At 39.0% G+C, this 26,934-nt stretch overlaps 1 protein-coding gene across 2 annotated transcripts in view; it reads right to left on the bottom strand.

The window, feature by feature from the left end:
• Positions 1-5,086: 5,086 nt before the first annotated feature.
• Positions 5,087-26,934, bottom strand: part of PPP1R14C (protein phosphatase 1 regulatory inhibitor subunit 14C) — a 50,516-nt gene continuing 28,668 nt past the window's right edge. The window contains exons 2-4 of one of the 2 annotated variants that reach the window (XM_056486454.1): positions 16,260-16,343; positions 14,893-14,925; positions 5,087-6,419 (exon numbers count right to left, since the gene is read on the bottom strand). In XM_056486454.1, the coding sequence (XP_056342429.1) occupies positions 6,345-6,419; positions 14,893-14,925; positions 16,260-16,343 (192 nt within the window). In that variant the 3' untranslated portion in view covers positions 5,087-6,344. The remainder of the gene's footprint in view (positions 6,420-14,892; positions 14,926-16,259; positions 16,344-26,934) is intronic. The other variant, XM_056486455.1, reaches the window with a different exon arrangement.

Genomic DNA, 26,934 nt, shown 5'->3' with positions numbered 1-26,934 from the left:
GAATGTACAACTTCATAGATGAAGAAATAATCAATACTTTAAATATCAGATCATGGCCAAGGCACATCAGAGGATGAAAGAAAGAGCAGACACTTGAGGTAAATTATTAAAATTCTAAGGATTTACCATTATAATACAAGCACTACTATGGTACATTGCTGATATGGAAGCAGAAATACCTTTGAGACAACTCTAAAGAAGGGAATCTTACAAACAAGTTGTAGCCTTTTTCCAATATCTGATCATTTTGTGCCTGGTTCTAAGTCTAAACCAGCACCAGAAAAATTCTTCCAAGGTGCTAAAGCCTTTCTTATGACTGTGAAACCTATATTAAAAGGTTAACTGGAGTTTAGGAGGAATGAATTAAATTAGTTCAGAAAAAAAAATACTGAACAGCTTCATTTTCTCCCAAAACCAGACACTGCCAGTGGGAACAGTGTATTTACAGCTATACCTATTTGGAAGGTCTGCTTTTTAGGTACATATATCAGAGAAACGAAGTTCTTGGTACTTGTGGGCTGGTAACAAACTATTGCACCTCCCAAATGAAAACATGCTCTTTCCTAATTTAATGAAAAGCTGCAGTATTCCTTAGTGGCAGTGGCAGCAGAGACTGCACATATCACAGTCACTGCAAAATGGAAAAGGGTGATGACACATCCTACCAACACTCTGCATGAAACACTGGCTTCTTAACAGCCCAAACACTGGATTCAGGATTCAGCAATTTAGCTGGTATGCAGTTACACAAATGTGCTCATACCTGCACTATTCTTCCAGTACTCACCTCTCCACAGGGTCCCTGCCTGCACCCAGGACAAAGCCCAGTAGGGCATAAGAGAAGTAGGTTAGCCTCTGACAAGCACTGAGCTCAGGAGACATGGATGTGGGTTTATTTTTTCTTTTCCTAAAGGACACAAGGAATGTGTCCATTTGGTGAGTTTGTGTGTCTGCCACAATTTAGACCTTGTTTCATTACTTGCACTACACTCTCATGTTTCTGAACTAGAACATTTCTGTGGCACTGCAAATGCATCTGCCAGATATTTGGGGGGGGAAATAAAACCCACATTTATATTTCTTTCTCAGAATGTAAGAGAAACTGATTACTTCTAGGAGCTTTGTTCTCTTCTTATAGTCTGTGGTTGAGTTGCATGCACATGCTGATGAAAAATTATTTAAGGAAATAAAGAAATAATGCAAAAAGCGAGTAAACTTCAGCAGTATGAGGCCATAAATCAGAAGACACTAAAATTTTCAGCATCCTTTCTAGTTTTTTGGAGTGACTTGGTACTGACAGCAGAAACACTGTGGCAGAAATAGCACCATGACACATTTCCATTTCCATTTTGTAGTAAAAGATCTCTAAGATAAATAATCGAGCTGTTAAACTTGAAGGAATAGGGAAAAACAATACAGACTGTAGGCAAACACACCATGAGGTAAAGGAGACAATGGGCACCAAAAGTGACTTAGTAATTATTGCTTAGGCAGGCTTGAAATTAAGTCTGGAAAGACACAGAGAGAACATGCAGCTCATTGGGGATGGTTAGTGGCAGAAACTCGGTACAAAATTGTTGCAAGAGTCTAAGCCTTGCTGACAGTGATTGTAGGATCCTCCTTTAAGGAGGCAGGAAAGCCTCCTTGTGCTCTCATCCCCTCTGCCCCCTAGAAGGAGTAGTAAAACAAGTCTCTGTCCTTCAAGAGGATCAGCTCTTACATTTTCTGCCAAGTAATTATGGGATTCAAGTCTAACCCAGTATTATACAGTTAGGCAGACTGAAACCTCTGCTAAGGGCTGCCACAGGATATTTTTGATTTTGATCATAGAAGGTAAAAAGTTTAATTGAAATACCAATTCAGTAAGACATCTGAGTGCACTACCAAACAAAACCTGTTAGCTGCACCTCCAAAGTGATTCAGTTTCATCAACATTTTTTAGGATAATTTTTTTAAATAGCTCAGTTTCTTTAAACAACTAATGTCATTTTTTGTTGGAAAACAGAGAAGTCTTTATACAGTGTAAGTTCATGGAATTTGGTCATTACTTCCACCAAAAAAACACACAAAACAAATAAATCCCCATCAGCTCCAGGTTAGATTAGTATAAATAGCAATTTCAAAACTTCAGAAAGACTCTATTTACACACTGATGATAGAATCCTCCATGGGCAAAAAGAAAATTTACTGTGCTAAGCACTTGTCTCTCTTCTCCACTTCAGCTTCTCTCTAGCTTTCAACAGCAACTTTAACTACATTCACAATTACTATTTGCTTACTTCCAGAGAAAATAATAGTAACATGAAAGTCAAAACTACTAGAGTTATATACAAAATGTGTAGCTTGTATTAGTAATATGATTTGATCACTTCATGAACATGTAGTTACATTGCCATAATATATAGAGATCTGTTTCCTATTAGTTTCCTCTGCTTTAACAAAAAATCTAGAACCAACCAAAAAACGTAACAAGCAAAACAACTCCAGAACAGAACAAAAAACAATCATAGAAAAAAAATAACACAAAACAAACAAAACCCCATGAAGCAGAAGTCTAGAATTTTAAGGCCTTTGATTACCTAGACTGAAATGGAATAACTGATCCAACTTACCTAGAAAAGCATCCAATTTAAATTTGGAGATATTAACAGATGTCAATCTCACCTATTCCCACAGCAGCAAGCTCAAAAGGCTTATCACCATCAGGATGCTCTATTTTCTTCAACACTTCAGTTTCCTTCCTTTATCTTCCAGGTATTTCTCCTCTTCATGCTTTTCTCCAACACATGAAAGCATTGCATACAGAAATATATGCAGTAACACAAGACTCTTCTGTTTTCCTAACAGGAAATTTTCTTAGTGATGTTTTTTTCTGGACTTCTCAACATCTGATTTCTTTTCTGACTTCCTCCCTAAATCTGAACACCTTTAAAAAAGTATTGCATGCAGTTACTCAGTACCTGTATACAATCTGTGCACAATGCTAGCAATGACAAATCTCATGCAGCCAGGAAGCAATTTTTTCCTTTTGTTACAGCACTTCACCAGAGCTTTAAATTCAGTTTTTTGTTCAGAATAAGATCTACATTTTCTTCTAACTTCCACTCAAACAGGTCTTCTGTTGATGTGGCAATTTTTTTTTACCCTGAAGCTGCAAGTTTACATTAAGACTGTCTTGAATCTGAAAAACTATTTAGAAACAAATTGCTGAGTAATTTCAATTTCACATATGCTATTACACCTACTAGCATAAAGTACTAAGAATTATTACTAAGACTCCATGTCCAAGAGTTTCAAGTGCACAAACAGAGGAGATATTTTGCTTTTTTTAGCATATTCTCTGAGAATAGAGAATAGAGAATCTCCCTTCCACATTCTGCATTATGTCCCCTGCACAAATGGCAACTTCAGGAGTAAACCTTGTTGTTGGGGAGAAGGAACAAAAATGAGGCTGGCAGGCAAATGGCTTTTTGTCCTTTCTTCTGTGCCACAGGAATACACCACCCTGTCACTGCAGCCTCATGAGGCACACTAAGCATGATCACACAAGCACTTTGCTTTTCTTTCTAAGCCAACTGTCAGGTCCTGCTGTAAAACATGCAAAAGCTAATTATGTCATGAAGCAGATTACAGAAACACATGCTCTTGCAGGCAATTTTTTAACACTGGAAAGGCACTTCAATTCCAAAACAAAAACCTCAGTTTCACTATGTATTTATAAGAAGGAACTTCTTTCATTAGCCACTTAAAAAGCTCAGAGCAAGCTCTCATTGCAGCAACTTGGCCCTTCTCATCAAAGCTGTCCAGCCAAGACAGTGAAGAGACTGGGCTGTAAGATTTAATTTCAAGTTGTTTCAGTAACAGTGTGCTATTTATATGCTCCTTGAATATTGCCCCAGAGCCAAGAACACCCACACAGTACAAACACATAAAGCACAATTATGTCTTTAGTGAATGGGTCAATTCCCCCCTCACCAATACCAAGGCCAAGAGTAGCTCCATTAAGCAAAAATTAGCAAGAATGAGACCCTGTAAATCCCCAGGAAACTCAGGCCAGCTGCAAACAAAAGCTATTTAGAGCTTGATTTTGCTCACTGACACTTCTAAGACAGCAAAACCTGTGGTGCTGGAGGAAACTCTTCTCAGAAGTGACTTAGCCCATCTCCATGAGGCAAGAAATCAGTAAGGACTGTCCCAGTTTTCACCACTTCTAAGTGTACCACCAAACCTATTAGTTTAAGAAGAGGTACACTGCTACTTTCCACAGCTACTTCAGTGCAAGATGAATAGGATAAAAGACACAAATATGTCATGAGTACAGTAGGGTGGGCAGCTCTTAGTCAAACAACATGAAAGAAAAAATATTTGTGGATGGTACTGTTTGCTGTAGGTAACGAGAGAACTGGTAGAGTTGTCATTAATTGACATCTGATTATAAAGGAAAAAAAATTATATTTGAAATTGTCAGTGAAGTCACAAAATGCATCTGTGAAAGTGAAAATTACTAGAATTCTTATTGTTCAAACTGTGGGTTTCTTCAAATTCCAGCTGAAAACTCCAAACATGAGAATTGCCAGCAAGTCAAAACCAGAGATAAACTGCAACTTCAGCAGGATACAAGATTTAAATTTAAAATGTTGCAGGTGAGTCTTTTCTCAGGGGTGCTGGAATTTCTTGAGGGTCCAAAAAGGCACCTAAAGGAAGAAAGGCAGAGTGTCTCCTCTTGAAAGATCCCCTTCTGCCACACCTTCAGTAGGAAACTGAGAGCCACCCAGTGTAAACCTTCCCCTACAGTCCCTCTCTGGTGGACAAAAAAGTTATCTGAATTTATCAGCATCTATCTGGAAGAATTTCCAAGCTTTTTTCCCCCACCCCTTTTTATATTCTTAGGGAAGGGAGGCCTCACCTGGAAGAGACTTTCAAAAGTGGAGCTGTGCACCAGGTTACAGGAGTGTGAGTGATACTGAGTACATTAAAAGCCAGTTAGGGTCAATACACCTGAGTTCCCATGTCCTTACCACCTTACAGGCTTCTCTTTTTGACAAGCAATTCCATTTACAAACCTACTCAGCCACAGCAGTCTTGTAAAGTGTACATGTAACAAGTCACAAGTTGTTCCATTTATTTGAGTAATTATCTGGTAAATAAAATCATCAGTAAACATTACAAAATTAAATACATTAAAAAAGCTTGCCAGTATACATAAAATTCACAAACATGTACTTCTCTTGAAAAATAAAATATGTTCAGAGCACCCTTGATATAAAATGCCTGACTAATGTTATCTACCAGCAAATGGTAGCTTATCAACATTCTAGTTAGGACATTTTCCAGAAGGGAGCAAGGATCTCTGCTCTTGCTCTTACAAGTAAGACAGCCCAAGTTAAGAAGTCTCCCACTTTTCAGGGCAGAGTCATAAACAAAGGTTGTATTACTCTTTGCCTACCTTTATAGGAAAGGAATCTGCATTTGATTAAGACCACATCATTAAATGCAATACAGTACTTGCAATTCATTTTGGTATCACTGCCTTTCCTCCAGCATGAACCAGCTTTTTAAATGGGAATGGACATTTCTCTAGACATCACTCCAGGCCCATATTCAGTATATGTTAGCACAGCTCCAAGACACCATGAGGTGGAGAGGAAGTGATCCTGGCAAAGCATCAGAGTCAATCAAATAACTTTTAAGTCTACAAATTAAGCCCTTAAAATTCCCAATTTTCATATGCTGTGGTTTAAACAAGGAGATATGATGAGACTCTTCACTGGGCTGCTTCAGGGTATTTAGAAAAATGGCAGCATTCATTTTAGTAATCTAAATTGATACCTTTTGGTAGCAAATTTGCAATAACCACCATTTAAATAATTTACTATAACAAATTTCTTCTTCCATCCATGTGAAACAGTATTCACAACCCACTTTAAAATTTATGTACAGACAAGCACAAGAAACTTGACATCCATGAGTTAAATGTACAACCAACTTAAGAAACGTTATCCAACTAGTTGCAAGGAGAAGCCTCCTAGCTCAGTAAATTTACAAGATCTTCTGGTTCACCACATAGGCTTGCTGCCCCTCATCACTAACTCCTGGATTCTTCACTTGCTTCAGTAATCCTCAGGTGAAAGTTGAGCAGCATCCAAATTGTTGATATTTTTGATAAAAAATAATTGACACTTAAAAAAGAACCCTTAAAACACACCAAAAAAAAATTCCTTGCGTCAAAACTGAATAAAATCAAAAAAGTTGTGGAGAAAGACAATTATTTTAATAAAGGTCTTGTATTCAAAGTCCCATTTCCCTTGCCATGTCTTTTACAGAGTGCTATTACTTTGAGTTATTTATATACTCTTCTTTTGAGGGGGACTGAGTTTCCTCATTCCTCTTATCCGAGTTAGCAGCTCTTTGATAAATTCCTAGGGAAAAAAAAAAGAAAATGTGAGTAATTTTAATGATCCCATATTACCATAATTGAGTTTTTAAAAAAAACACAAACTATACATTTTCATTTAATCTTTTACTGCTAAGCTGGGATTTCTCTGGCCTGACCGCCAGGAACCTGATACACATCCTCCCCATCCAGCAGAAGTGTGAACAAGGAGCTTTCCCTTGTGATTGTCCTGGCTCAGTTATAACCCAGCTTTCAGGTTTTTACTGCACAGGGCCTTATACCAGCTATTGAATAAAGCAAAACCTATACAATGCAAACAGTCAAAGCAGACTTCCATAACTTAAACCTGCACAGAATGCCAAAAGAGGTGTTTCTCTTGCCACTTTCCATGCTGGAACTAATATTTTGGTTGGCTGCATGCTGAGCTGTACAAGAAAGCTGATCTGGCTAAAAAAAAAGAGCTGCTTTTCCTCTTGCTCTGCTAATTTCCAAGCTGGCTCAGCTTTCTGACCAGGCCCACCACCCAGCCCACACTAACACCTGTGTCAGTCCAAGGCAAGGTAGGAACAAGGAGCCAGAGGTAGCACCACTGGTTTATGAAGGGTGAAACTGGTTGCAGGGTTATGTGAATGACACTAATTTGAAAACAAACAAAAACCAAACAGCTCCCCTCCCAAAAAAAAAAAAAAAAAAAAAGCTTACAGGTTTGCATCATTCCCTGAAATCCTTTTGGTATACAATTTCTTGCAGGTGCATTAAAAGTTAAATTACCTCCTTACTGTCACATAGGGAAAATAATTTTTATCCACAGTACTATGTATCCACAGTAGACCTACAAAAAGGCTCTTATGAAATCAGCTAGCTGTAAACATGGAATGTAATTATTCAGTTAGGCTGATGTGAAAAGCTAGGTTGGACAGGGTTTTGAGCCTAGTGTAAGGTGTCCCGGCCCCTGGCAGTCAAACTAGATGATCTTTAAGGTCCCTTCCAACCCAAACCATTCTATGATTCTATGAAACAATCAAAAGCATGATTTCCTGGATGAATGCTTGAAGTTAAACATTCCACTCAACAAAGTCACCACTTGAATGACAACACAGTACCTTTCAAAAAAGGTCACACTGAAACATGTCTTACAAGGTGCTACACTTCGCATAAGGAAAGTCTGTGTAAATGTGTATTTTAACTTGAGAAATAGGCCAGGTTTTTAATGGTCAAAAAAAACCAATTTCCTTTCCTGATTATAGTGAACTATAGTGAACTGCATGTACTGCTGCACCGTGGTTATTGCTGCATCCACACTGCCTGTAGCTGCAATGAGCAGCAGCAAAGGCAAAGCAGATACATGACAGTGGGGTCTCCACCCTGAACTAAGTGAAGGCCACTTCAGGAACACATCTATGTATATCAATATCATGCTTCCCATCTGGACAGACAGCCTAATAAGATGATCAGGAAAACAGGTTTTTAAGATGCCCAAATCCTCTCCCTCCATCCTCTTGAAGCTGTCTTATTTCACAAAGGCACAATCACTGCAACAATATCAGCTCTAAACTTGTCACAGTCCGATACTTCTTCATTAAAAACATCAGAAGGATGAAGACATGCTTACTCTAAAAATTCACAGCTTTAAACAAACTTTGCATTAATTCTGTGCCATCATATCATCACTGTAAGGACCTATTAGACAATGCAAAACTATATGGCATGGTGCTGCTTGAAACACAAACACACTAGGATTTTTTACTATCAAACTTATATAAAGCCCTGCAGTACAATCAGTAAAGAAATAAACTCCTTGAAATGATCTTAGAAGATTTTTACTGAGGGTGAATGTCATTTGTATTGCCTCTCAACAAGTCTTTCCATTAAGAAAAACGAAAAACAAACAAAAACCAAACAAACTAACAAAAAAAAAGTCCTCTACAGTCTCATCAGATTAAGACAGCTTTGGAGAAGAATGGCCTGAAGTGCAGTTTTTCACTTAGAAAAACTTTTAAAATTGTCTGTTCAAGCCACAAATATTCTACAGCTTCACAGAAGTAAGAGCCTTAAGAGAAGGGGCATCTGCAGAGTGGACAGGGACATCTATGGTACTCTGTAGTCACTTGGGATATCCCACCTTGCTACTCCTCTGCCCATTTTCCCACAACTCAGTAGAGTCTGGAGCAAGTTTCCCTTAGATATGAAATATAGCCAGGAGTCAGCTGCTTTTTAATATGACAATATAGAAAAAAAGAGGAATTCCTCCCCTTGTACTTCAAAGGGTTATCACAAGTGCCTTCTTTTGCAAAACAAGATGTTTGCTTGAAGTTTTCAGGCAATTTTAACACTACCTGGAAACTTCTTGATGCTGCCAAAATAAACCAACCCCTTAAAGGAGATCTGAAACAACTGCAACATTCTTAAGGCAGAGAAGGCATTGATTTGAAGAAGTACATACAATAATTTAAAATGCTTTATCCCTCAGGAACTATTTTTTTTCCTTGAAATAAGAGTCTGCAGTACCAAAGAGTAAAACCCAACAAGAGCATTTTGTATGTGGCAGACATTTTACGTAATGCAGTAGCACTGTTGTGCACTTCCCATGGACACCCAAACCACAACACTGGTTCAGCACATTTCTGATTTAGGTATCACTTTACATCTGATACTTGCATGGAGCTGGCTGTCATTAACACAGTTGTGCTCCAGTGCTTGTGCCTTTCTTGCTTAGCAGTTCCCCACAAAGGAGAAGTAGTGCTCTAGAAAAGTTGCACATTCTCCCTCATGGAGGCAGGAAAGGAGACTTCACAGCATTTCAGTAAACCTTCACTTTATAACTAGCAAGCTCAGGTTTATGTCAGCAATACTCATTTTGTTTTCTTAAACCATTGCTCAAAAATTGTGTTGTTGTTCCTTGTGGCCATTTGAGTCAAGACTTAATATCTACATCGATCTCCACTTCGTACACAAAAATCATTTTACACAGAGCATTTTACTGAAATCCCCTCTAACAAGATATGCTGAACTTTAGCACCAGTTATTTTAAAGCTGATCATGTGCTCATCTATGTTAAAAGCACTTATATAATACAGGTTGAATTATCTACCTATATATACTGATTTAATTCATGGAATTAAAAAACAAGAATAATTCAGCCAAGGATTCAAGAACTTATTCATTATTCCTTGAAGGTTATAGCCAGGAACACACACCCTACAGGCACTTCTAATACAAGAAAAATCTCATACTAGCACTTTGTGCCTTGGTATATAAAATAAAGAATAAAATTTTTAAAAAGTGCAAAAATGCATGCAAACTTAGTTAAAATTCTTTTTTTACAGATTTTCTTCAAGGAGGCACCCTTGTTACAAGTATTGAGAATCTTATTAATTTGTAATACTATATCATTGTTTCTAGAAGACATCTTTCTAATTCTAAAGGCAAATTTTAATGAGAGACAGACTAAATTTATAGTTCATTTGAACTCATCTATATTCAGCCTTAGGCAAAAAAATAATAAAGGCGAAAAACAAAGGTGAAATGATAATGCAGGAAAGGGGAGGAAATCACTTCACCTCTCTGCTTTGGTGGTGTGACTCATTGTTTTAATGAGGTCATTTGACAGACAATGAATTCCAGGCTTCCTATTCAAGTCTTTCAATTAATTCTGGAGACTAATTAGACTCTGCCTCTCCAGATTTCTCTTCCTCAAACAGTACACATACAGTCGGACTAGTTTTTAGACTAAAATTGAGTTTCTAGTCCTCCTGCTTCACTAGAGTGTGACATGAATCCTAAAGTCAGCTTTCCTTCACAGCTTTACTTCCCTGTAGGCAGGTCAAAAACCAAGATTTCCTTAACTGTTTGCCCAAGCCTATTTAATGGTGTGGCTTCATTAGTTGGATGTAAAAACTAAAGTCAGCCTGGACAGCAATCCCACAGCTACTTGGAAAAGAACCTAAAAAGTAACCCATCTTTCTGCCAAACACCTTCTCTTCCACACAGGCTCAAACCCCCCCAAAGCCAATTGTACAGAGAGAAGGGAACCACCTTGGGAGAACAGGGCCAGAAGATGCCTTCTATTAGCAAGAACCAGTGCACCATCTCTGCAGCTTCACTGAACAATGCCCTCAACATGCCCTATCCAGGGAGGCCATAGCACCATCAGTGTCCAGAGCACAAAATATTTGCAGCAATTTAGCTTCTTGGTGAGCTCTATATAAGGCACTAACTGCATACCACAAAGCTTAGCTATGGTACACAGCTTATCCTTGTTCAAATCATCACTTGCTCTTCCATTCTGATATTGCTATGGGTATTTATAAGTTGTATTAATGAGTACTTGCAGAAATGAAAACATGCAAGCTTAATTCCCTCTGACACTGTAGTACAATGTAGGGCAGATCTCAGCAGGCACATAAAAAGTTTTAGTTCACTGAATTAAGTGGTCAAATGGATGAACAAGAAATCTTGTTTTACTGGAAATGCATCTGCCTGCATTTCTTTTAAGCAAGAATGTTTTCTAGCCTTCTTTCTCTACAAATTCTTCTATTTTATTTCAAGTAATATGGGCACAGATACATTTGCTGTGACTTAATTTATCACCCATCAGCTGCCCTGGTTGCCCAGATATAAGGCAGCATACTGCACTGAGGCTTTAGTACACATTTGCAGTGACTATTGCTTCTTGTGGCTATCCTACATACTGCTGCCTTGCAGCTACATAGAAAAAACAAACAATAACATTAACTTGAAATAATTCATAACATATTAGGACCAAAATAAACATATGGTCCTTCAAAAGTTATGGGGCTCTGTTTCAGAGGCACTGAGCTTTCTAGCCATGCCTTCACACTAAAGACATACATTATGCCAATACATACACAAAACAGCTTTTATCCTTAAAAACCACAGTGCCTAGACCACTCTAAAAAGTTTAATCACAAGCCTTTCATTTGCTCCAACTACGAATTAAGCTTGGAGAAACATACAGTTAAGTAAACGCATCTCTACCTTTTTAAAAAGTGTTAAAAGCTGCTGAAACAGTCCAACCACTGATGTAATTGAGTAGTTATTAACTTAAATTTATGCCCAAGTTCTCCAGAAGATACACACAACATTTCAACAGTTTGTTTGCAAACTACATTGAAAATTATTTTTACAAGTTTCCAGAATGTAACTTTCTTTAATGATGCAGCTTATCCCCTTTTTCTCCCATTTTGCACGAAGTGAAGAATTGTACTAACAAAATAGATTTAATCCTGCCTGAATGGGAGAGATTTCCAGCCCATTCATCTGAAGCTTTGTATATTTCCATAAAAAAAGAAAGAAGTAAATAAACTGCAAATCTAATTTATCCAGTTCTCTTCAAGCACTCGTTATCTGCAGACCTTGCATTGCTCAGCTGCATCTTTTGGAGTCAGTAAGAATAAAAATTGCTCACTCATTGGATTTCTCTCCCAAAGTAGTTTAAGAGTTTCCTTGTCATTTCTCCTGTCATCATGTTGGCAGTCCCACTAGTGGAAGCTCTAATTCACATCAGCCACAAATATTTCTAATTTTCTCCAATGCCCAGTCCAAATGAGTGGTCTTGCTGTTACCAATAGCAGAGATAACAGCAATAGAGATTGAGGCAGCCTTCTTCAAAATATGTGCCTTGAAAAAAAACTCATCAATTTCACAATCACAACTGTCTTCCCATCCTAAATAAGTGTCTATTGTGAAGTGTCTAAACATCATTATCAAGATTGCAGATTATATTTAAATTTGTTCTATTCACTGCTAACATTAAGATTCTTCACCATCAGATGATGACAGAAAACTTCAGACAGAACTGAGACAGAAACTAGACAAAGGTCAGAGTGGGATTTTCCACAAGTGTGGGGCTGCATGAAGAACTGACTGCTCTGGCACACAGATGATGCAGGAAGAGGGTGCTGCTCCCTGCTCCTCTTCAATTACAGAAGTTCAGATCCAAAATTTGATTATGGCACTGACTTAGGAGATACTCAGTCCTTTAAGTTTGTGTACATAATAAGTCTTTACATTAAGGTCCCACATTAAGCATTTTTCCATACAAATTAAAACAGTAATAACTGCTACTAAGAAAATATTTTAATATTTTAAAACACATTCAACAGTCTAGCTGTATTTCCATAAGAAAAAAGGTTTTGTAACAGTTCCTCATAAGTTACTGTCAGCTATTATCTTTGGCCAAATTATTAAAGATGTTGGGAACTCTGTACATCTTTTAAGTGGCCTGGATAACTCAGCTTCCTCTGATGAAAAATCAGTCCAGGATACATACAAACGTTCCTCAGTCTTTCCTTAACCTTTAGTCCAAATGGAAGATACTGAACAAAATTGACTTAAGATATACATTTGCAGGCTTAGAGGTTTTTTTTGCACAGCTGGTAAAAGCTTTGAATTTTTAAGCTTTCTGCCTGTACTATTTTTCTTTATGTTCTGAATAGCAGGGACATCATATTACGTAACTTTTCCCCTATTTAGTGATTACTACCTTTTGCAAATTGTGTAACTCTTGATGATAAAACCCCTACTGCACTTGGCAGACTGTATTTCATTGGACAGGAGAAATTCCATTAGCTCATATCCATTCTCCACAAATCTTCTAAAAATCCTTTCACAAGCCAACTACCTCAATAGTTTGAAATGGTCTGCAAATATAAAAGGATTGCAGATTTTTTAGACAAGATGTGGATCCTTATATAACAAGTTTAAGCCAACTAAACAGCTCTTCTTAGTCCATACATGGCAGGATAAAAATCACAATTTTTAAGTGATCCGTGCTAGCAGTTATGAGGTATTACTGGGCTCATCATGCCATAGATGAAGAAAAGCTGCTGTTGTAAAATAGTCCTGGGATGTGACTCATTTTGGAAACTATCCTCAGTTAATCACAGAACCAATTAAGCTGGAAAAGGTCTCTGAGATTGAGTCCAAACTATGACCAAACACCACCTTGTCAGCTAGACCATGGCACAAAGTACCTTTCCTTCAACACCTCCATGGTGGTGACTCCACTATCTCTTGGGCAGCCCATACCATTATTGCAAAGAATTTCTTCCTAATGTCTAACCTAAAGTCCCCTGCCATAGCTTGAGGCTGTCCTCCTATCACTAGTTCCTGGGAGAAGAGGCCAACCCCACCTGTCTACAGCCTCCTTTCAAGTAGCTGTAGAGTGAGTGGATTAAGTACCCTCTCAATTTGGCTGTCTCAAAAGATTGTCAAGGAAGATGGATATTCTCCCAGACTAGGTAGCTGCCTCCATTCCATCTACAGATGAAGACACAGGTCACCATTTCAGTATTAAAATCTCACCTTGATGCAGGTGCCTTGAGGGCAGACAAGGACATTTGTCCAGGATGTTGATTCCTGTGAAGTGCCACACCAACTTAATTTACCAGTATGGCACAAAGCTTTCCTATACAACCAAGGTTTCCAGTGGAACACTCACTGACATCTATCATGTACCCTTATCAGCTCCTTGAAATTTGTCCTTGAATTGGGTCAGACTTCACAGCCAAAACAAAAAAATTCTTCATATGACATGGCTAATGAAGAAGGAAAAAGAGTAATTATTTGATCTCATGGACTGTGAAGTGCCTATTCAACTGCACCAGCCATTTTTCCTGATAGTCTGACTATTCTTAAGCCCCACTAGTTTGTGTGGCTACAGCTGCAGATATTACAGAAGAACCAACCTACTTGCAGCCTTGTTTCAAAACCAAATGCTTGGTTTCTAGTCATGCACAGCTGAAAGGTCTCTGACAAGAGGAATCCTGTAACCCACCCCTCTATTAAACACTGTGCAGCAGCCACTTCTGGGAAAACCTGACTCTATAAATGGAACTACCAAACTGACCCATGACCTAGACTTAATTTTTACAATGAGTCCAAAGGGTTTTTTTCACAATATTTATTCTTCCTAGTAAGCACACATTACTCTATGAAAAGCAGGCTATATTAGCACCAGACACATTAATAGATATGCAAGTTGAAAGTTGAGTAACTAAATCCTGCTAGTACAGGTTATCCCACAATTTTATTCAAGTCCTTCACACAAACAATTAGCTGAGCTGCATATCTGCATAACAGTTCTCAGAATCAATTTTACTGCCCTAAATAAAATTAAATTACTTCACAGTGAAGAGCATAGTTAAACATGCAAATATTTTAGCCATCTGATAAGAATTGTGTTTAGTTTTCTTATAGCATAGCTTTAAAAGTCAGTATAGTCAGTAAGGACATTAGAGAAAACAATATGGATAGTTCAGCTGGAATGACCAGCAGTTCTTCCACAGGGAACAATCACATTCCTACTGTAGCTAAGTGGTAGGCACAAACATTTTCAGTATATAAAGCTCCAAGTCTATCAGTTAGCCATTTATATTCATCTAGTTACTTTATCATAAGAATAAAAATAAAATTAATTTGGCTTGAACATAACTACAGTTTCCACATGTTAATAGCATTTTAAAAAAGTCTTTTACCTCTGTTGGTTTGTAGCAATCTACAAGAGTTTCCTAGAAGCAAAATATGAAAGTGTCAGTATCCATACAGAGTAATAGTGAACATAAACAAGTCATGGTATGAAACCTGGCAAGGGAGGGGGGAAAGAAAAGGAGCAAGAACAGGAATCACTGAATGAAGATGTTAGTGAAAACCCAAAGTTATACAAGTCACCTTTGCTCCCTAGGTGGATAAGAATGATTTGTACCAGGAGAGAAATAATGGCTTCTTTCTCCAGGTAGGAAGTTACAAAATCCCTGACTTCAAGAAAAACTGAGAAGAGGAAAAGAATCAAAGAACATTTCTCCCAGGAACAGACATGTGAAAGGCAGCTTTCTGTGAGGACATAAGAATCTTTGCAATGCAAAAATAGAGTTGTTAGTTATTCCTAGCAGGGCATTCCTAGCAGGGGGCTGCTGTAGCTAGTTTAGGCAGAAGCAGCAAGGCTATTTATGAATGCTGAGCAAACAGCCTGGGGCCATGCCCCACATCTCTGTGGCTGGCCAGTGGGCACCAGGAAAAAGCTGCTAAAGGCACCAGGGCACTCAAATGAGATATGCTGAATCGAAGCACCACATTAGTCACCTCCCAGAAGCAAGCTGAGGGAAAGCCATGACTCTGGAACAATTCTCCTTTTCTTAATGCATCTAAAAAGATTATAAATGGAGACACTTCCTATTGGCTTCATATATTGATTTAGAGAGAGATATCAAGGCAATGATGTTTCTTTTCCTCTCACCCTCATTCTTCCATTCATGAACTCCTACCTCATGCAAAATTCAAAGATTTAGAGAGCTGGTTTAAACTGCTTAATTTCAGCAGATAGTTTATGAATTTCCCTGCTAATTCCTGTTCCTGACCATCTTACTCTTTTTTTGAGCTTTTTGAGGTGTTTCAATTTCTAGCTACTATAGACAGAAATAACTGCCAGTAGCCTAAGCAAGAGACATGTATATACATTTCTACTGCTGAAGTGAATCACAGAAACTATCTGGTCATCATAACTGACTCTCAGTCATATAGTTTTTTCCATGTGCTGTTCTTCATTTTCCTGTGTTTTCTGTTCTTTATTTTATAAACTTGTACAAATTAGAAGGAGGCTAATTTGGCTTAGCATATTTCCCTCTATTACAGGGTCTTTGAACTTCTATTTACTTGTGTTATCACCTACCTTCCAAAAATTTTATCTTTTGATTACCTTTGAACAGTCTAGTAGACTATGTTAGACTAGACTTAGGAATCTCTGCATTCTAATTCTACATTTACAGTGGATTCATTCAAACACAAGATATCAATCCAGATGCATTACTTCAGTACCTTCCAGTTTAAAATTATAAAATAACATTACCTGTAATTTGAGAGCTCTCTCCTCTTCATTGGCAGCATCAAGAAGGTCATCAATGTCAATTTCTACCTCTGGCATTTCTTCTTCCTGAAATGCAAAAATACCCACTTAGTCCATAGATCTATCTTTTAACTAACCCCAAAAGTAGCCTAGTGATAGCACACAACCCAGCTTCCTGGAGCCAGACAAGGAAATCAACAGGGGATGGTGGTTTGATTCCTTGCTCACAGGCCAGCATCAGGCTAGCCCCAGCCTCACAGGAGGTAACAGCTCTTAAACAATCCTTTCCTCACAGCCAGGGCATGTTACTAACTCATGGCCAGCAGGACAAGTCATGCTACTCTCACAGTACTTGGCAAGAGGAGGAAGAGGAAAAAGTAGAAGGAAGAACTAGGTAACTGCAGCAAGGCACAAAATTCTGAAAGCATTTTTTATTGGACTGCTTTTCTTGGTAACACTGTGGTAGATCTCTCTTGTGTGAAGTTGGCTTGCAAGGATCAAATACATGCTCCATCAGATTTTCAGTACCTGCAGTGAAGCACAAAGTCTAAGGCATACAGTAGTTTAGAGAATTTTTCCTAAATCTCCTCCACCTACACACTTATCTCTTTGCATCACCAACACATCAGATGCCTTGTTCCCTGAGTCAGAGCAACAGTCCTTACATTTTGAAGGACCCCTGGGCTCTAGAATCCCAATGAGAATTCACCATCCACAGATATCACTATATATTGCATTTTCACTTATGCAAAATACATTCTGCTGGCCATTTTATACATTTTCTCATCAAAATTATTATGCAGCTCCTTGCTGCAGATACAAAACTCAGGTCTTAGCCACTCTCCCATACCAAGTCCAGCCTTGACAGCAGCCTCAGAGCCATGGCACACTGCTCCTCTGTTCCCCCTCCATCTAAGCCAACACATGGGCACTGCAAGTCTCTCCTCTCCTACAAGTACACTGCCATCAAGCAATTTGCTGATGCAGCATCACTTTGGCACCTACCTAATGAAAACATGGACCTGAAAGCCTCCAAAGGGGAGGGTGGATTTAATCACAGCAGCAGCTGCTGCCTTCTTGTACCCCACCAACACTTTTCAAGATCCTTTAAAGAAGCATTTTAACAAAAATGTGGTGGTTCTAGCAAGTTGCAGAAGTTTCAACAACTGTGAAATAATTTAACAGCTCCAATAGCAACTGCCTCAGGTAATAGCAAAATTATTCTTCTGCCACAAAAAAGACAATCCAAAATTAGCAATGAAGATAAATTAGTTCAAGTTAAACTAAGCAAAGTAAAGCACCAAAGTGGCAAACAACTCAATGTATCAAACTCCAGCTAAAATGCCACATCTCTGAGTGTGAGGAGGAAGGACAGAAGTTGGAAGCTGAAGTTCCCCATTCCCCCTCTCTGAAGGAAATGTGAAGGGACATTATAGCTCAGTCATGCAGGCAGTTAGACCCCATGAACACAAATACACAAAGCACAACCTTTGCCCAGTCAGCCTGGTCAGAAAGGAAATATGGACATTTGCTGAGATGAAGCAAAGATACTGATGATTGTAACACAGTCTGGCAATATGAGAGTTTTTATCCCAATGCAACAGATTCACTAGCAATTTAAACAAGAGGAAAAGAAACCTTCCACTGGCTATATATTCAGTAAAAGCCATCAGAATTGGAAAGGATAAAGAATAATCCCTATCAGTGGTATAGTTACTTAGTAGCTTACTACCTCAGCTCTATGCTATATCACAGCAAGAACCAGAAATTCCCCACACAGGTAGTAAACCCCCTGAACATTTCATCTAAGCAGCTCAGCCTAAATACTGTTTAAGACAGGGTGCCTGGAGTTACTGCTAATATTGTAAACTTATCAAAACACACATCCATTGAACTGTGTAAATAGCAATTGTGCATATGTCTGCATTCAGAAGTGCTGTTCAGCACATTGAATATTTTGTCAGATACACATCCCGAATTCTTGTCTCTTGGAGCAGCATTCTAGCAAACTGAAACAATGTTGAAAAGCAGCAGTGAGGGGAAATTGCCTAGAAGGTATACAATGCTTTTTTGTGATCAGACTTCATTGAAATTTTGTGCTCCTGAAAAGTTAGTTTTACTCTCAACAGCACCAGTTGAAGGGAAGAACATCTTGCTTCTATCCTTCTTCTCTCCTATCTTCAAATCAACTTTCTCCTACATCTTCAAGGTTCACAGTACCATCAATTTAGAGGGAAACCACCAGCAGTTCAGTGAAACTTTGGTATAAGAGGTAAAAAAGTTCCTGTACATCACAGAAAGTGATAACAAAAAATAAATTACAAATATTTCTGAAACAAGGAACTGTAATTGTATCTGACACTATGGCATTCAATTAAGTTACATTTTCTGTAAAAGATCATGTGTATCTTCTTCACAGCAGATTTGATCTCTGATACACAACACAAATGCAGGGGGATGCCCAAAAAGGTAACTCCTCCTCTTATTTTTGATTGAATGAACAATCAAAACACTTTTTCTCCATCTGAACTAGTGTGCCTGCATGATCTGAATAGTTTTATGTTAGGCATGAAAAACCTTAGCTCAGGAGCCTGAACACTCCATAACAGCTGTGATTAATGACAGAGGGGAAAAAAGACAAAGTCATGCCTTCTGTTAGACTGATTTTATTGGTGAGATTAGTCTGGTTGCTCCAATTACAATTCAGCAGCTAGATGCAAATTGGGCTGGGCCAAGCCTGAAGGGGTCTGTGAATAGCCAAAGGATGGTATTTTAAGGGTCCTGTTGCTGTCATGAGGCTGTGCAAAAAAACAAACACTGCCACCAGTTCTGCTCCAGTAAGAGGGAGACAAAGTGATGCAAATTAGCAGGTGATGGGGTGGGGCAAGAAACCACTAGCAGCATGCTGACAGAGAGCAGCCCCCAGAAAAGCTAAAATAGAAGGGGTGTGGGGGTTCTGGGTGCAAACATCTAGCAACTGAAGCTCTTGGGGGAGAGGAGGATGGACACTCTCCTTTTAAGCACTCTCTGCAGTCTGCATCGACAATGTAGGCAGAACATGAGCTGCTGATTTCTGCTTAATCATTCAAAAGTCAGAAAATATCAAAGACAACTTCCATGATATTTAATGAACTTAAATTCAACCTCACACTAAAAGCCCCATTACTCTTTAGGTTGCATTAATTCTTTGCAGGCTACTGGCAAAAGATCTTGGGCACAGACGTGCACTAAGTAGTATAGATGTAGCAATTTAAGACATTACAACCTCTCCAGCTGGCAGTGGTGAATGAAACAGAAACAGGAGAATATCCATCAGTGAGACCAGAGAAGGGTCTTCAAAACCATATCCCACAGCAGCTTAAGCCAAAGGACTGGATTTTGCAGGGGCATCTTGAAGAACACTTGCACAGTCCAGTCTGTTGACCCTGAGGACAGCACCTCCAGTACATCAAAAGCAGGTCTGACATAATTTCAAGTATCTACTAATTAAACAATTATTGGAGACTTTAAAATTTAATGGCAATGGTTGTCCTATGGATAACTTGCCACTATAAATCCAACTAGCAAATTAACCTATTATCCCACACCCTCACTGTCATTGACTGGGCATCATCACATTTGCAATGCTGGGAAAAAAACTAAACAGGTTTGTTTGATAGATTTTATATCTGGAAAATAAAGGAGAAGTTAAATGCAGCAAGAAATGTTAAAGCCATCATTTGTATGGCAAGTTTGGAAACAGCTGGAAAGGATAACAAGAGAAAAATTAAGGAAAAGGAAGAAAAGATGACCATAAAATTCAGATGTATGAGAGTTTCAGATTGTATGAATCAGGGATTTCTCTTGGAGTCCTGGAAGATTGCCAGTAAGTGATCAAAACCAAACTAGAAAGTAGGACCAGTTTTTCTGGAAATATCCATTCAATATATGAAATTATTTATTTATTTTAGAACAAGCATCTGCTGAGCATCTAATAAAGGCAGCTCTAAACCAGTTCATCTGCAGACATGGATGGCACTTCAAGACAGGGGTGCAAGTCAGAGGATGATAAATTAAAAAAAAAAAAACAAATTATCAGGACTAGAAATCATTGGTCGCATATATAACCTGGTAGGATTATGAATGGATTGCATTTAGTCCAGATAAATTAATATGACCAAATAGTAACTTTTAGGAAACAAAAACAAAACAAACAAACAAAAAAAAGGTGCTTGTTTCAAAGCATTTGGTTGTTCCATTGTTTCGGAGGACTTATGCATGAGGGCAAAAGTGGATAAAAGTGAAAATAAAAAAAAAGAATAGTTTAAGTGATCAAAAATTACTAATCCAGAATTAAAGAAAGCTATTCTTTACTTAAAGCCAATCCTAGTTAAGTGCAGAGTTAAAATATACAGCTAAAATAAAGCTATTTATCAGGCAAAAAGACTTCTTTGTCTGTTGGTTGGTATGAAGAAGAGAAGATTAGGAAAGGATGCTGAAGACAGCAGGAAGGTACTCAAAAGTGCCAGGGTTCATGAAATTTGCAGTAAGAACAAGAATCCTCAGTGGTAAAACCCAATTACTAAATGACAGTATGTTTTCTCCAATCCTAAAATATTAAGAGCAGTAATGCCATAGCAGACATGATGATCTGATGTTAGACATGAAAAAAAAATAGCTCTCATTTCTTTTGGTCCAGGTAAAGCAGTTCATGCAGCAGTGAATATTAGTCTGTACTGCTGATAATCAGTGGAATTTAGGATGCTGCTCCCAGTATGATACAATCTTCAGCATGCAGTCCCATATTACTTTCTCCCCCATCAGGCACTTACCTCATTAGCAACCAGTCACTGAACCTGAAATCTCAAAAGCAATACAGAGACCAAGGCCCCACACTCCTGAGCACATGGCATTCAGTCTTGTCTCCAACTAAGAAGTAGAAAAATCCATGTTGTACATCTGTTCTAACCAGAGCAGCAGCCTCTTCCACCAACAGCAAGTCTATCTTCCTCTATCACTCTTGTTTATTGAACAAAAGTGCAGAGACACTCAAGGTAAAGTTACTGGATTTCTCATATTGAATCAATAATCCTACTGTTTATGAATAATCATAATTTTCCTGTGGCAGTGCAGCTCTTTAACAGAAACCTTCTCTGTGCTGAGCCAGTCCTCAAGTCTGACATCATGTGTATCCAGTTAAACACATGACAAAGGAGGGACACTAAGTGCACACCTGTGAACAGAATGGCTTATGCAAGCTGCCCAGTATCTCACTGGTGCACCAAATGCATCTACATCTACATACCACGGATGAAGGGCTGGTTAAAATCAATGGCATGGTGCTTTATCTATATGGTCCACATCTGACTTACCCTCACCCCGGAGCTAGCAGTCCACAGCCTTGTGCACACACCACTAGAGGGGGGTAATACTTTGCAAACACAAGGGCCCCTGAAGTTGCTGGTAAAGCATAGAAAGTTCTGAATCCTACGTACAGTTCTTGGTCTGGAGAACAGTCTAACTTTTATCCTCAAGTACACATCGCCCTCCGCTCTTGTTCTTAAAAAAGCAGTCCTCAGCTTTTACTTTAACATGTTGTTTCCTGCAAAATCCTGCCACCTCTGCTCCTATCTTTTTGGGTATTTGCTTATACATCCACGCTTAGTACCCCTTCTCTGCAACTGAGGGTCAGAGAAAGGACTGCTGGAAGCAGAAAAAGGAGCAACTCAGCTCCCAGACACCATGAGGAGGGCTCCTTGCCAAGGTGAAACTGCAAGAGCCCAGCCCCTTCTAGCTCCCCACAGAGCAAGCTTGTTCACATATGACAATCTTTGAGCTTACTGCCAAACTCTAACAAGTTCAGGCACATGACAAGCACAAGTGAAAGAGGAGGGGAGTTGCTTGATTAAACTGAGAACACTGGCCACAGGCATCTCCAACGCACAGCTAATGTGATCCCTCCTAAATTTCCAAGATCACACATACCAGAGTTTCAACTCAGCTAAAGAAAGTCCTCAAGCAGTGTGGAAAACCACTTCTTTTTCTTCCTGATTTTTGTCTCAACATCAGAAATAACTGAATCTTACCTAAAAAGCTTTCCAAGATATTCCAGCTGAGGCAGGCACAGACTGTGAACCCCTTCAGTTCAGATTATTTCAATTTGGACAAGTTCAACATTTTTTGTGTAGATGCCAATTGTTAAATCAAGAGTTATACCAAAACAATGCTTACAGAGCTCTGCATGGAGGACTACAAACCTTCCTGTGAAGCAGAGGGGAAGCTTATCTAGGAGTCTGCAAATTCTAGCAGTACAGAGAATGAAACAAAGCTGCAGAGAAGGTAAAAAAGATGGACAGACACTTAAACACACAGTGATGGTGTTTACACAGGCAGCCCCAGCTGGACTGCAGCTTGCTCAGCCAGTGTGTTCAAACTGCATGGTCCAGAAAACATAGCTGCATTAGAGCAGCTTTCAGACCAAGAAAATAAACCCTGTTGGCAAAACATTTATATTCAAATGCCATAGTTTATTAACACAGCAATTAGACTTCCAGACCAAAGCTTACCCACATCCACCTGGCTCAGAGAAGAAAGAAACAGCTTTCAAAAGCCTGTCTGCATCTGCCAACTTACCTTGTGTTGGTTAGTAGATAAGTGGGAAAGAGCCCTAAGTTTATATTAGGAAATTCACATAATATTACAAGGAAATCTCGACTAGGAAATCTGTTGGAGAGTCATGTCTGAACCCAGGGAACAGGGAGCACTCTCAACCCCAAGATCTAAAGCATAACCTAAGAGCATCCCAGACCTAGGCCAGTATGCAAGTTAGGTGTGTATTACTTCCAGCAAGAAACATACTACAAGAAAAAGCATATCACCATACTCCTTGGATAACTGAAAAAGCATGCCTATCCCACAGCCTAGTCAGCCTTCCCTGAAAGAGCACTGTTAGGAATTCTTGGCCTCCTCCATAACCATCACCATCTCATTATCTTTTCCTGTCATACAGTTAGGAGACCAGTTTGAACAGTATATTCCTTATAGAAAAAAAGAAGGACACAAAGTTTTGATTTAATCAGTCTACATAATGACAAATTTAGAGATTTAGAGTCAAACAAGAGGGACATGCTCCCTCTGTAAGCTATGTTACCTGACATGACTTGTCAATCAGTATTTTGCAAGCTGCCTAGAAAGAGTAAGTCATGAGGGTCACTTATCTGTGGGGCTTGAGTTTGGGTGGGGGGAAGGAATTCAGAACAGAATGACCTCAAGCAGGACAAACCCTATATAAGGCTATCACCCTAGGCAAACTGGAACACTAATCCTGTATGTTAGTGTAACTTAACAATAGTCAAGAACAGCTCAAACTTCCTTACCTAGAAAGGATAGCAAATAAAAAACATGGGGTAAAACATTTGAAAATTTCTGGGAATCCCTTAAGTATAAAGGCATCTTAATCTCCATGTTCATGCCAGAAGTTAGGTACAGCTGCAACTTCAGACTACAAGTGGAAGTGAAAAATGGCAATGCATATACAATACATACAAAACACTTAAATTCTAGTTGTGAACCTCATTAAAGCAATTAACAACTGATATTTTTAATAATCAAGGGAGAATCGCCCACTCAAGCCAAGTTCTTCCATCTCATTACCCAAGCTGGCTCTTTCTCCAGCCTCAGTCACTGCAAACCATTGTTGCTTGTCTCAAGCTGGCACTGTCACAGATCAGCCTCTCCTCTTGGCTCTCAAGTGACAGTAGAGCAGATGAAACAGACAGATGCTATTCCAATTACAAGCTCCATTCAAAGACTCGGCCTCTCTAAAGCAGCAAAAGTATCCCCAAAGTTTTTACTATAAAATAGCATGCAAGTACACAAAAATAGCAACAGCACAATCCTGGCACTCAGGTGATACAAAAGGACACAAGTCTCTTGCACCCTTATTCCAGGTGGGGTCCCTCTATCAGCAAGGAGGGATCAGGGTTTTGGGCAGAGAGAAGAACATCAACCCCTCCATGCAATTCCTGTGAAAGCTCCTTTTATTGGCAAGTCTTTGTGAAAGAGGATAGGGAAAAACACATCCACATCCAGAGCACAGGTCTCCCCACCCAGCTTCCCTGAATATCATTACCCTCCCCCAGAACACAAGCCTTCCTGCACTGACATTCAACAGTCAGCTGCTGCCTTTGCAGATGGCACTGCAGTTTTGCCTTTCCTTTAATTAGAAGGTTAGAGGGCAGAAAGATGATGGCAACACACCATGATTTCCCCCAGACCAACTCTTTACCATTACAGGCACTAGATTTAAACCAGCTGTTAGGTCCTACATCACAACATGGTTAGCATAACATTTTAACCTTCATAAGGAGTAAGGGAAAAATACAACAGCAAACTGTGTCAAAAAAGTCAGCTGAAAGAAGGGAACGGGGAAGTTAAGCTAAAGCACAGCGAGACATGTACAAGCACTGCCAAAACCCTTACTGAAGTTACTCAGGGAAGGGGAGGCAGGGCCAATTTCTGAGAACAACTCAATATGTAGAAGCTATGCAACTGTGGGTTTTCCAAAGTAGAACAATGGAAAATCTGGATCACTCCCCTGCTACTGTGTTCCACTCCATCACAGACAGATGTTACCCATCACACCTAAACTGACTCCGTGCCATACAATTATGCCAACAGAGAGCTTCAAATAAAACATGGTACCACTTCCCAAACAACAATAGAGCAAGCAGTTGAAAAAACATTGATATATCAACCTGAAGGTAGAGCCTTATATTAGCAACTTGCAACAGATGAAGCATCATAATTTCCACAAGTTTCAATGTAGCTTTGGGTCTAGCTACACTCGGGAGTGGTGGCAATGGGATTTTCAAACAGACATCAGGGGTTCTCTTTAATCAGTACAGGCAAACTAGACATTGAAATTCACTTTACATTTCTGCATCAATGTGACCAGAACTGTCAGAGGTGCCTTTGTTTATATAGACCATATGGAAATGGTGACATGGTGACCTCCATCAAATACTCTAGAGTGCCTCTGCAAAAGAAATTTTGGTTCCTCTCTTTCCTCTCCAACCTCCTTGCTAGCAGGGACACAAAGCAGCTATTGAAAGAATAATGTGTTAGGAGAAAAACTAAGTTTTATTGCACTTTGAACTCTGCCAACTCAGTTGAGGCTGTGCTTGCCTAGCAGACACACTGCCTACTGTTGGTCAGCACACCCATCAAGTTTTTTTGCTGGAAGGAAGGCTTTATGTGCTCTTTTAGAAGACCATACCTCTTTATTTAGATGCCTGGGCTGACTGCCACATTTCACTGGCTGCATTCTCCCATCAGCAGCAGGGAGGTAACTCATACAACATTGGATGCAGCCTGCAACTCCATGAACAGCACTGGAGGCTTGTGCAGGTGCCTTGGCCAAGAAAGATAAATATCAGATCCTTTTACTTTAAATAACAGATCCTTTTACTTTTCTTTTCTGCACCTCTGTTCAAGATTTTTTCCTTCTCAGGTTTATTTTATTTATTTATTCATTATTATATGGAAGCTAAGGAAGTAATTTGCAAAGAATCAACAGGAGTAATTTTTCCACTAATTAACTGCTAAATGGAATTTTGTAAAGGTAAAACAAATGCATGCACACACACACTACTTAGGGTTTTTTAATCAAATCAGTTTCTTGGTATCCTGTGTTTTAACAAGTTTTTAAAAGAGCCTATTATGTATGTGACTGAAAATACTTATCCTGGGCCCTGGACTTGCTATTTTTAGTTTGGTATTTATCTGTTGCTTGAATGGGTGACTGAAACACTAGTCAGGGGTCACACACTTGCAGTACTGGCTCTGGTCTGTCCATACACAGTAGTTCTTGTATGAGCAGCTGTTTAAGAAGCACTTGCTCAGAACCCCTGCCACAAAGCATCCAACTCTGAGTAACCAAAATTGGCTCTGAATTGGAATTGAACAGCTTATAGGGATCCCTAGCTGGCCAAAAAACAGTTTGGCAAGCCTTGCTTGGTTCATGGCCCCATCACTCATTTAAATACTTCCATCCATTTACTTGGGAAATGGAAGTTGAGAGTCAGATACAACTTGTTATTTACTCTTGTTTTACCATGTATTTGACAACTTCAGCAAAAATTGTGACAGCCCTTAAAAATAAGATGGTCTTGACTGTGACACTGATGCAACTGCCCAGCACAACAGAAACATGACCAATTCTCTTGAACAGGCAGAATACCCTTTGTGCTTTCCTCTCCTGGCTGGGAAATTCTTGCCTAATCTCTAAGGAAGAGTCATCATGATGCCAATGCAGATGCTTCTATTAAGTTAGAAAAAGCCAGCTTTTCCCAACATTTCTCTGCAGACAAAATAGGCCAAGCCAGTAAGAAATATACAAAGAAAGCTCCATTTCATGACCACTTCACAATTTAATGTCTCATCTGAAGATTTTGCGTCACTGGAAGATAGAGAAAACAAGTGCTGGAAGGTGAAGCTGAATGTGTAAGTTCAGACTATATTGTATGTCATTGTAATGTTGCATTAATTTCTTTCAAAATAAGGATTTTCAATGGAATTACTTAGATCTCTTTCTTGCTCTGAAGTGTTATCTTTCCAGCTGGTTTGTTAACTGGGATTTCCATCATGCAGCACTACCCTTCCTTCACACATTTCACAACCTGACATCTGTGCTTATAGG

Source organism: Oenanthe melanoleuca, chromosome 3, assembly GCF_029582105.1.
Source record: "Oenanthe melanoleuca isolate GR-GAL-2019-014 chromosome 3, OMel1.0, whole genome shotgun sequence".
Classification (NCBI taxonomy): domain Eukaryota; kingdom Metazoa; phylum Chordata; class Aves; order Passeriformes; family Muscicapidae; genus Oenanthe; species Oenanthe melanoleuca.
The sequence above is the reverse complement of the archived record's forward strand: the minus strand, read 5'-3'. Positions and strand labels throughout refer to the sequence as shown.